At 52.3% G+C, this 10,748-nt stretch overlaps 1 protein-coding gene across 1 annotated transcript in view; it reads right to left on the bottom strand.

The window, feature by feature from the left end:
- Positions 1–613: 613 nt before the first annotated feature.
- Tmem132c (transmembrane protein 132C) overlaps positions 614–10,748 on the bottom strand; it is a 320,703-nt gene continuing 310,568 nt past the window's right edge. Inside the window, exon 9 of the mRNA XM_037198265.1 lies at positions 614–2,151. Within this exon, the coding sequence (XP_037054160.1) occupies positions 970–2,151 (1,182 nt within the window). The 3' untranslated portion in view covers positions 614–969. The remainder of the gene's footprint in view (positions 2,152–10,748) is intronic.

The following is a 10,748-nucleotide window of genomic DNA, read 5'->3' as shown; positions in this document are numbered from 1 at the left end:
TGATTGTGGGGCTTGCTCTCCCCATAGAAGGAACTGAGCACTTCCTAAATTGTTTAAAAAACAAACTAACTAACTAACAAAGAAGTCAGAAAATGTCAAGAAAGCAGGAGAGAGATAAAACAGGTTCATGTTACAACATAAAGATTGAACTCGGGGTTGGGGATTTAGCTCAGTGGTAGAGCACTTGCCTAGCAAGCGCAAGGCCCTGGGTTTGGTCCTCAGCTCCAAGAAAAAAAAAAAAAAGATTGAACTCACTAAGAGAAAAAAAAACAAACCCCTATCTAATGAATAGAAATATAATTTATATTTCATTTAGGAAAATATACCACTTGGTCCTCAGAAATAAACATGAAATTAAATCAAATGGAAGCCTTAGGACACAGAAAAGGAAGTATGAAAGCAAGAAGAGATATGGAGTCAAATGTAAAATTTTCATTCTTCCTAAGAGGTGACTGGTATTGAGATGTACTTCCTGTCTTGGGCACCAGGCTGATAGACAAAGGCTGTCCTCAGAAACACGAAGATTGAATTAAAACGAAGGCTGCTTCTTAGCAAGCCCTATTTTTTTTTTTTTTTTTACATTTTGTTCCTTTATTAGAAATATAAACCAACAGTCATTTGTGTCTTTTTTATTTGTCTTTTTTGTATTTTTTTTAACAAATATTTTTGGTAGCTTGTCTGCAGTGTACTTTGATTCATAAAATAACCCTCTCACCTCTGAGCAGAGAAGTCTTGGATCCACTCTGCCTCCCTGCGGAGTCAGATTCATACTTCTGGAACCCATCCTCAATGGCTAAAAAACCCCTTTAATATAAAAACACCCCTTCCCCACTTCTAAACTGCTAGCTGGTATTTTGTAGGCTCTGGTCGTCCTCACTCAGTCCCACCGGGAGCGCCCTCCATCCAGCTACTCTGCTGAGGGAAGGAAGAAAGGAGGACACTGTCCAAGTTGAAGAGGTGGCCAGAACACTACACATTGTCTTGGAACTTCTCCAGGTAGGTTCTGAGTTCCTTGGACGCGCCCACCTCTAGGTCCTGGCAAACCCACTTGATGTCGTCTTCGGCCCCGAGGATGGAGTTCACTGTGGGGCAGCTGTCCTCGGGCGGGATGGCGAAGGTGGCAAACTTCACCTTCTTCATCTTGGAGGTGGGTGAGTTTGCAGGTTCCTGCCTGAGCTCCCTGCCCTGCCGCCCCCCAGAGCCCGGCGGCCTGTGGACCTGGCTCTGCATGTGCTTCTGGGAGCCACCATTGAGGAGCAGGTGGTTGTTCTCTTCGCAGCCTCCCAGCCCTCGGTCTATGATGGTCGTGTGCTCATCCTGGGGTGGGGACACGTCCCCAATGTTCTCCAGGAGCTCCGCCTCATTGCCCAGCCACACCCAGTCATGAGAGTGGGTCATGGATGCCTGGCCTTCTAGAGGCACCTGCTTGTGCCTATACTTGAAGGCAAAGGTGGCACAGTTAATGAGAAAGACAAGGATGGCCAGGCAGAAGACCCCCAGGAGGGCGTACATCCCAATCTCCAGGTCACTCAGGCCATGGGTGGTCTGCATCAGACCATTCTCCTCCAATGTGCTCCCAGCCTTGGGGAGGTCCACATGGGCTGGGAAGTTGGTGAAGTCTATGGGGATGCTGTGTATCCTGGCTCCATCCAGTCTACCACTTTTCCCCACTTTGTTATCCAGCAGGGACTTGGCAGTGGTGGTGGCACTCATCAGGGCCCCTTCCTCGCGATCCCCAGGAGAGTTGCCATGGTAGCGTTCATCCTGGCCTGGGCGTTCCAGGTCCTGAATCTTCTGCCGGCGATCACTGGCGTGGTTCTTTATCCCCTCCTCATCCTTATCTCCGGTCTGGCTGGAGTCAGCATCGTCCCATCCAAACTTGACACCCACGTGGCCGATGCCCACAGCCAGCACGCTCTTGCGTTTGGATTTCTGACAGGCCTCAGCGATGGACATGTCCACTCGGAGCAGTGGGCCCTGGCCTTCTCCTTCAGCCACCACAGTGGGCCACCAAGGTGAGAGGGGCTGTGAGATGGACACGACAGCCTCATCCAAAGAGGTGGCAGTCAAGGAGAAGTCCTTGTTGTCATAGATGTCCAGGGATGTCACTGAGCCGTCACTGAATTGGAGCCATGTGCTGACTATAGCTTCCTGCAGGGACAGAGACCATGAATACCACTTGGGGGGGTGCCTTATCTCCCAGGACCCATCCTAGAACACCACCGAAGAAACAGGAAAGGTGACATGGAGTCCTGATCTGGTGCCCATGTCCTGGGGAAGCAAATACGCTTTCCGTCAGAGAGATACCCTAACACAGCTCCAGCATAAGCCATGTGCAGAAAACACACACGGTCCTGGACCAGCTTTTTGTTATCTGCCAGTCACTTATTCCTGAGCTCCATTAGCCTCATAGGACAATGTGGATTTGTAGAGGTGGGAAACTGAGGCAGGAAATTCTATCAGAACCAAAGGCCTGAAACTGGAAACGACGGGCTTGGAATGTGGTTAAACTGGTAACATGTTTGCCTAGAGTCCATGAAGTCCTGGGTTTGATTCCTAGTACTGCCTAGACTAGGTGTTTTTGGTGCTTGGGAGGGTGTTGGAAGTGGGAATATCAGGAGCTCAAGGCCATCCTGGGATATATGAGACATCGTCTCACAAAAGAGGAAGTTTCTCTTATCTCCTGTGATGGCTAATCTTGTTTGTCAACTCGAGACATCCAGAATCAACAGAAGCCTGCTGGGCACTCTTGGGAGGGATTTTCTTCATCAGCTTATTTGAAGCAGGAAGACCCACCCTAACCCTGGGCCACATAAAAGAACACGGAGGAAGGAAGCTTTGCTTTTTGCCTGCTTGCCCTCACTCTTGCTAGCAAGTTCATCTATCTTGTTTCTGCAGCTGATATTAAATCCATTTTCAGGTTTCCTACATGGACTGAAAACAAGCAGCTCTCCAGGAATCATCCAGAACTCCTGAACTGGATTGGGACTACAGAGACATCCAAGCTCACACATTGAACAACTACCAGCTTCTCCACTTTTCCATCATGAGACAACCATTATTGGACTACCTGGACCACAGCCAGTAAGTCACTCTAGTAAACACCCCCTCCTTTTTTTGTTTTTGTTTTCAAGACAGGGTTTCTCTGTGTAGCTTTGGAGCCTGTCCAGGATCTCGCTTTGTAGACCAGGCTGGCCTCGAACTCACAGACATCTGCCTACCTCTCTCTGCCTCCCGAGTGCTGGGATTAAAGGTGTGTGCCACCACCACCTGGCTATAAATCCCCTTTTAATACAGATCTTCATTCTTTTGGTTCTGTTCCCCTAGAGAACCCTGGCTAATTCATCTCTCCTCCCTACCGATTCTTTTCCAGGGTCTTAAAGGTGCCTTGTGCTTCTTAGGAAAAACAGAAAAGCAAGATTATCTTCTCTTCGCATGACCTGATGAGACGTGGCACACTCTTTGAAGGACTGTCAGGTGGGCAGCAGTGACACGATCATGCCACCTGGTGAGTTCAGCTCGGCTACATTTGGGCAGAACAAGAAAGCTCAGGCCAGTGTCATGGACTGAGCCATTAAAAAGACCTGTAATTGTTCAGTCAAGGTCCAAACAGACATAAAAACTCTTCCACTGTGGAGAACAGGGAAGGGAGTTTTAGAGTTCCTGGCCAGGAAATGCCCTGGCTTCATCATCATATGCCTGCTATGTTCTCAGTAAGCACAGACATTGCCCACTGGACAGCCCAGGGACAATACAGTGCAGTGGCGGGCACAGATCCACCTAGATGGGACGCTCTAGGACATTTTCCTCACCTTCAGCACCATGGACACAGAATTACCTTCTGGGTTCCCAGGACAAACCTGGAACTCCTGAGATACTAACGGGAATCACTGCACGCATATTAGGGATCAGCTGCCGCTCAGGGGATGCCTCTCTTGCAAAAACAGATGCCACCAGAGCAAGTTTAAGCAGTGTGTCCCTCAGCTGTCAGGTTAGCAAGAAGTCTGCAGAGCCCTGCTGTGCTGGAGACCCAGGGATCAGCCATGGCCAAAGCCTCGTGGTCAGCCGTACCTAGAACAGCCATGCTCAGCCTTTCCCTAAAGGCTCACTGCTTCCCTTATCACCAGACCAATCCTGAGTGCGGGAGCATCTCTGCTTGCTCACCCGGCCACACTCATCTTAGACCCTATTGCTGCAGAAAGAGGAGGCAGTGGGAGCCTCTTTACACATGATGGGTTGAAAAAAAAATCTATTTCCTCTCTGCCACTGGTGGAAAGAAGAAACCCAAATTCGGTCCTGGGCTGGTGTGACACTACCCGTGTGGCCCAGGGAATGTGCCCCAAGGTAAGCCAACAGCTGCACAAGGCTCCCCTGATAAAAGCAAAACCCCATCTGTGGACAGGCAGCAGGTATCGTAAAAGCCGCTGTTAAAAATACACACAGGAGGTGTGTGAGATGGCTCATTGGATGAAAGTACTGGCTGTGCAAGCCTGATGAGACGAATTCAATCTCAAAAACCCATGTCAAAGTGAAATGAGAGAGAACAGACTCCTTAAATTTATCCTCTGACCTCCACGCGTTTACTATGGTGCGCGCGCGCGCGCGCACACACACACACACACACACACAACTACTATTACTGACTATTACTACTACTAATTTAAAAACCTAGATGATCAGGCTAATATTAGAGATGTGGGAACAACCAGAAAAGACTGGATTAAAAATAAGCCAAGGAAAAACCAATCACTAATGAAATAAAAGGGCAAAGGAGGAATAAAGCAGAAACTACACTATGAGACCAGGGGTGAGCAGAGGGGGAAAGGCACAGATGTGTGGAGACCTACACAGAATTTCTAGAAATTGAAAACTGAGCAGCGTGTGTTGGCATAAGCCTGCAGTCTTGGGACTTAGGAGGTGGAGGCAGGAGGATCAAGAGCTGGAGGTCAGCCTGGGCTACATGAGGCCCCCAACTCAAAGAAAAGAATGGGGGGGTATGGCAAGTGAGTAAATCACTTGGGGTGCTTTATACAACAGACAAGACATGACTGAGGAGAGAGCTGGCTTACCATCAACACAGCCAATGTGTTTACTCAGGATCAGGAAGAAAGAAAAGACAAGACAGGCAGATGGGGATGAAGAAAGGGGAGCAAGAATAGCCAATGGTCCAGCTACAAGTTTCAGGAGAAAATTGGAGTGAGCAAGGCAACGTTCTAGAATGTTCTAGAACATTCTATGCCACGCCACAGGTGACTGCAATCCAACATGAAGGCAAATGGCAACTGTGAAGAGATGACTTCGGGTGATGCTGTTTGGGCTCCTGGATCTGGCTGGACCTGAAGGCATGAGTGCCTGCCCACAGGCTACTCCTCCATTCTGTTGAGGTCAATGGAGGCTGAGTCTCTGCTGTTTGGAGCAGAGAGCCCAGAGCTGAGTTCTGTAGAGCAAGAGGACTGACTGCACTTGCCTCCGCTACCCACCCCCAACCCATTTTAAAGCACGAGGACCATTTTATTAGAGCCTGACAGAAAAATACAGGGCAAGCAAGTTGTAAAACTTGGCGGCTGCCAGAAAGAGGGAGGAAAAAAAAAAAGGGAAAGAGAGAAAACCCGCTTATCTTTTGAGTTAGCATCAACCATGGAAGTCTGCAAGCAGCTATCTGTGGGGTGTGGGATTTCAGGAAAAGAAGAAAAAGCTCAGAGTGTGAGGGCTGGGCATACTTCAGATTTTGTCCAAAGATGAGGAAAAAAAGGGTCAAGAGGAAGAGGTCTGCTTTAGAGGTAGAGTTTGAGTCTGTGCTAACTCGAAATCTCACGACGGTATAGGACAATTATCCTGCCACTCAGCGGCCAAGAGCTCAGCTTCCCACCAGCAGCTTTGCGTTTATCTTATTCATCTGTGCTCAAAGGCATCCTCTGGCTTGGGAACCTGAGTTCTTGTGTGAAGCCAGAAATGCCAAGGAGGTAACACCCACCAGGGGGGGACAGTCCTGGATGAACAATGGATGGGTGTTGTTATCCTGAGCCCGGCTCCTGGGCCTTTGAAGGGGGGTACGTCCCTGGCCTTTTTCTGCATGGTCTCTCCAGTGGCTGCGGTGGGTGAACTTGGCTTCATCAGTGGCCGAGTGGGTGACATAGCCTTCCTGCCTTGCACACTGTCTGCTTTGCTGGCTGAGGGGCCTTCATTGTCCTTGTGAGCCAGGAATCATTGCTTCAGCCTCAGCTTGTGGGGAAACTGACGTGGACTCCATGCGGCTCTACGCCTTTGAGTTCTACACTTGGAGCTCCATCTGAGTCACCCAATAAGCCCCCTTCTCACGCTTACACCACCCACCAGAATCCCAGGTAACTCATTTTTTATTCTTCTACCCAAGCTTAAAAACAAGCAAGGCTCATATTCTTCTGGATTTTTAGAAAGGAAGCTATTAATCACACACACACACACACACACACACACACACACACACACACACACACACACACCCCTGCCTATATTTTCTTAGGGTGGAGATAAAATGCTATTCATTGTGGCTGGCTTCTCATCATGAATTAATTTTTCTCCCCATACCTGGATGGAGAAGGAAGTTAATATAAACCAAGCCCCGCTTGAAGGACAAACAGCTGGATTGAAATTCCATCAGCTCTGCCTTGGGAGTGAGATCTGGTCCTTCTATCGTCTCATTACCGCAAGGCTGGAAACTTCACTGGGGAATCCAACACACATCTCTCCCAAGATGGCAAATGCCAAGTGACTTCAAATGACACATAGCCACCGGTGATTTAGACCCTGCTTCTTTAGAGAGTCATGCCTGCAAATTGAAGACACTCTATCTACGAGTCTCCTGCATTGGGGCTGGGCATCCAATTACTGCTGGTTGATGAAGACAGATGGGTCATGTTGGATGTAGGTGGTAGCTTTTTTTTTTTTTTTTTTAAAGATTTATTTATTTATTATCTATACAGAAGAGGGTGCCAGATCTCATTACAGATGGTTGTGAGCCACCATGTGGGTGCTGGGAATTGAACTCAGGACCTCTGGAAGAGCAGTCAGTGCTCTTAACCTCTGAGCTATCTCTCCAGCCCAAGAATTATTTATTTATTTATTTATTTATTTATTTATTTATTTATTTATTTATTTATTTATATCTATACAGAAGAGGGTGCCAGATCTCATTACAGATGGTTGTGAGCCACCGTGTGGGTGCTGGGAATTGAACTCAGGACCTCTGGAAGAGCAGTTGGTGCTCTTAACCTCTGAGCCATCTCTCCAGCCCAGTGGTAGCTTTTTAACCTATATCCTAGAGGCTACAATGCCTGTCCATTCTAATTCACGGCCCATTCTTAGCAAGGAGCGTCCAGATTTTGACTTTTTCCTCTGTTCCTTTGACTCATTTTTTTTCTCTTGTCTTGCATGTATGAAGGTTAGAAGTTGATATGATGTGTCTTAACGGCTCTCCACCTTAGATTTTGATACAGGGTCTCACTAAGCCCGAAGTTTGCTGATTCAGCTAGGTCCACTGGCCAGCAAGCCCCATGGGATCCTGCTGTCCCCCACCTCTGCAACAGCTGGGGTGACGAGCGTGTATCACTGTCTTTATCTGTGTCACGTGGTGCAGTTGTTTGTGGGGCAGAGATGGCTTCTTGGGCTACCTAGCCAGCGGATGGTGGAGTTACAGTCTCCTTTAAAGTCACCAGCTCATGCTGCTGGTGGGCGAAGAGGGTGTGAGAGCCTGGGGAAGACTATGTTGTGGGTGAGAGAGGTGGAGAAGTCGAGGAAGAAGGAGCTGATAGCCACGAGAGCCTGAGGGAGGCACCCAGACAATTACAATAACAGCCCAAGAGATGGAGACCTCAGTCATCCACAGCAAGAATCTTTCTCCCAAGCAGCAGTGACCCTGGATGTAGATCCAGATCCTTGGATGAGAAGTCAGCGTTGTGACACCTTGAACGCAGGGCCCAGCTGAGCTTCCACGGCACTGGGAGAGTGTGGCAGTAAGCTGTTAAGCAGCCATGATGGTTACATGGCAGTAGCCAGCTGACACACCCATGCGTGCAGCGTACCATCCCAGGGTCGTCCTTGGAGCCCACAGCAGGGATGATGTGGTCACGTGGATTTCACATAGCCTGTGTCACCTGTCTGTGCCACTAACTCAGCCGTAGAGACAGAAGAATAGGCAGCTTGTGTCTGCCAGTGATGCAACCCTGCATGGCATCTGGGATTTTCTGGTCTTCCCTAGGAGCACCAAACCTTCCTGGCTTTGCACTGCCCGCCCACTGATGGTCACTGTGTTCTGTCTTAGTAGCATGTCTACTCCCACGGACAGTTTTTGTTCCTATTATGTGAAGAACTGTAGCCTCCACGGCTCCCCTGTCAGGTCTAGAGCTTGTCGCCTGTCCCAGGCACGGCAGGCCAAGCTCCTGGCATATCCTGTCCGCAGTGGTGGTTAACAGGAGCTTCCCTGCAGCCCGCCACCTTCTCCCAGCTGTGCGGCACCCATGGGAACCAGCTTTAAAGCCAAATGCCCGAGCCAACATGGGGCCTGCCCTGGTGGAGTCCCGAGGTCCTCACGGCTTCTGCTCTTAACAGTGATGGATAGTGACTGTCACTCATGGAGGGAACGGTGACAGAGACATTTTTTTTTTTTTTTTATCACGCAATAGTTGATTCTAACTTAATTCTCAAACCTGAAATGAAGTGGTTCCCTCTACGGAATGAGGTCCTGCGGCTACCCAGGTCGAGTCCTCCCGGAGCTCTGCCTCCAGAATCATCTTCAGTGCAGAAGTACGTGGGACTCCACATTCCCTCCCCCTTCCTACGAGCTCCCAGGCTCCCCTTTCTTGCAATGGTATTTGCTGCGAACCGACCATGCACAGCGAAGGATCAGTTCTACAAAGCACTGCCTGCATGGAAAGTTATCCCGCAGCCCCCTTCCCATAAGGTCAAGAGCAAACAGGAGCAGAGCACACGTTAACAGCAACTTCAGCGATGTAGTGACTGCATAATGGCAGTGACCTGACGGAGGAGGCTGAGATCCACAAGGCTGTGTGGACAGCATTAGTGAGCGAGGGGTGGGGGGGCTTGAAACTGTGGCTGGAAAGGAGCCAGGGCAGTGTTCAAGGGTGAGTGCGCCCATGGGAACACATCTCAGACCAGAAGGACTGCAAGGGTAGAAGCCCAGAAGGGCTTTGTAGAAAGGGGGCACGTGAAGGACCATGAGAGTTTGAGAGAGATGGAGCCAGGGAGTTGGGGACAGAGAGCAGGCTGGGCTGCCCCTGCTGGGGTATGAGGGACCTGGAAGGAATGGGGATCTTTAGGGACAGGAGAGGGAGCAGTTGATGTGGTCTGCACAGTGCATCCTCAGCTCAGAAGAGGACATTGAGGGGGGAGTGGAGGGATGCTGTGGGGGTGGGGTGATGGGTGGGAGTGGAGTGAGGAGTGGGAGTGGGATAGGGTGGGGGTTGGAGTGGGGTGAGGGTGGAGTGGGGTGAGGGGTGGGGGTTGGAGTGAGGTGAGGGGTGGAGTGGGGTGAGGGGTGGGAGTGGGGTGGGGGTGGGAGTGGGGTGAGGGGTGGGAGAGTGGTGAGGGGTGGGAGTGGGAGTGGGGTGAGGGGTGGGAGTGGGGTGAGGGTGGGAGTGGGGTGAGGGGTGGGAGAGAGGGGAGGGGTGGAAGTGGGGTGAGGGGTGGGAGTGGGGTGAGGGGTGGGAGTGGGGTGAGGGGTGGGAGGTGGGGTGAGTGGGGTGGGAGAGTGGGTGAGGGGTGGAAGTGGGGTGAGGGGTGGGAGTGGGGTGAGGGGTGGAGGGTGTGGGGGAGTGGGGTGAGGGGTGGGGTTGGACTGGGGTGAGGGGGGAGTGGGGTGAGGGGGGGGGGGGGGGGGGGGGGGGGGTGGGGGAGGTGGAGTGGGGTGAGGGTGGAGTTGGGGTGAGGGGGGTGAGGGGGGGAGTGGGGTGAGGGGTGGGAGTGGGGGGGGGGGGGGGGGGGGGGTGGAGTGGGGTGAGGGAGTGGAGTGGGGTGAGGGGTGGGAGGTGGGGGTGGGGGGGGGTGGGGGTTGGAGTGGGTGGGGGTGGGAGTGGGGTGAGGGTGGGAGTGGGGTGAGGGGTGGGAGTGGGGTGAGGGTGGAGTGGGGTGAGGGGTGGGAGTGGGGTGGGGGTGGAGGTGGGGTGAGGGGTGGGATGATGGGGTGAGGGGTGGGATGAGGGTGAGGTGGAAGTGGGGTGAGGGTGGGAGTGGGGTGAGGGGTTGGAGTGGGGTGAGGGGTGGGAGTGGGGTGAGGGGTGGGAGTGGGGTGGGGGTGGGAGGGGGGGGGGGGGGGGGGGGGGGGGAGTGGGGGGGGTGGAGTGGGGTGAGGGTGGGAGTGGGGTGAGGGGTGGGAGTGGGGTGAGGGGTGGGGAGTGGGGTGGAGGGGTGGGAGTGGGGTGAGGGTGGGGGGGGGGGGGTGGGAGTGGGGTGGGGGGGGAGTGGGGTGAGGGGGGGGGGGGTGAGGGTGGGGTGGGGTGAGGGGTGGGAGTGGGGTGGAGGGGTGGGAGTGGGGTGAGGTGGGTGGGAGTGGGGGGGTGGGTGGGGTGAGGGGTGGGAGTGGGTGAGGTGAAGAGGTGGGGAGTGGGGTGAGGGGTGGGGGGGGTGAGGGGTGGGAGTGTGGGTGGAGGGGTGTGGAGGTGGGAGTGAGCGGGGTGGGAGTGGGGATGCGTGAGGTGGGAATGGGGCGGAGGAAGTTGGGAGTGGGAGTGGGTTGAGGGTTGGAAGTGGGATGC

Source organism: Peromyscus leucopus, chromosome 23 (genome assembly GCF_004664715.2).
Source record: "Peromyscus leucopus breed LL Stock chromosome 23, UCI_PerLeu_2.1, whole genome shotgun sequence".
NCBI lineage: Eukaryota > Metazoa > Chordata > Mammalia > Rodentia > Cricetidae > Peromyscus > Peromyscus leucopus.
The sequence above is the reverse complement of the archived record's forward strand: the minus strand, read 5'-3'. Positions and strand labels throughout refer to the sequence as shown.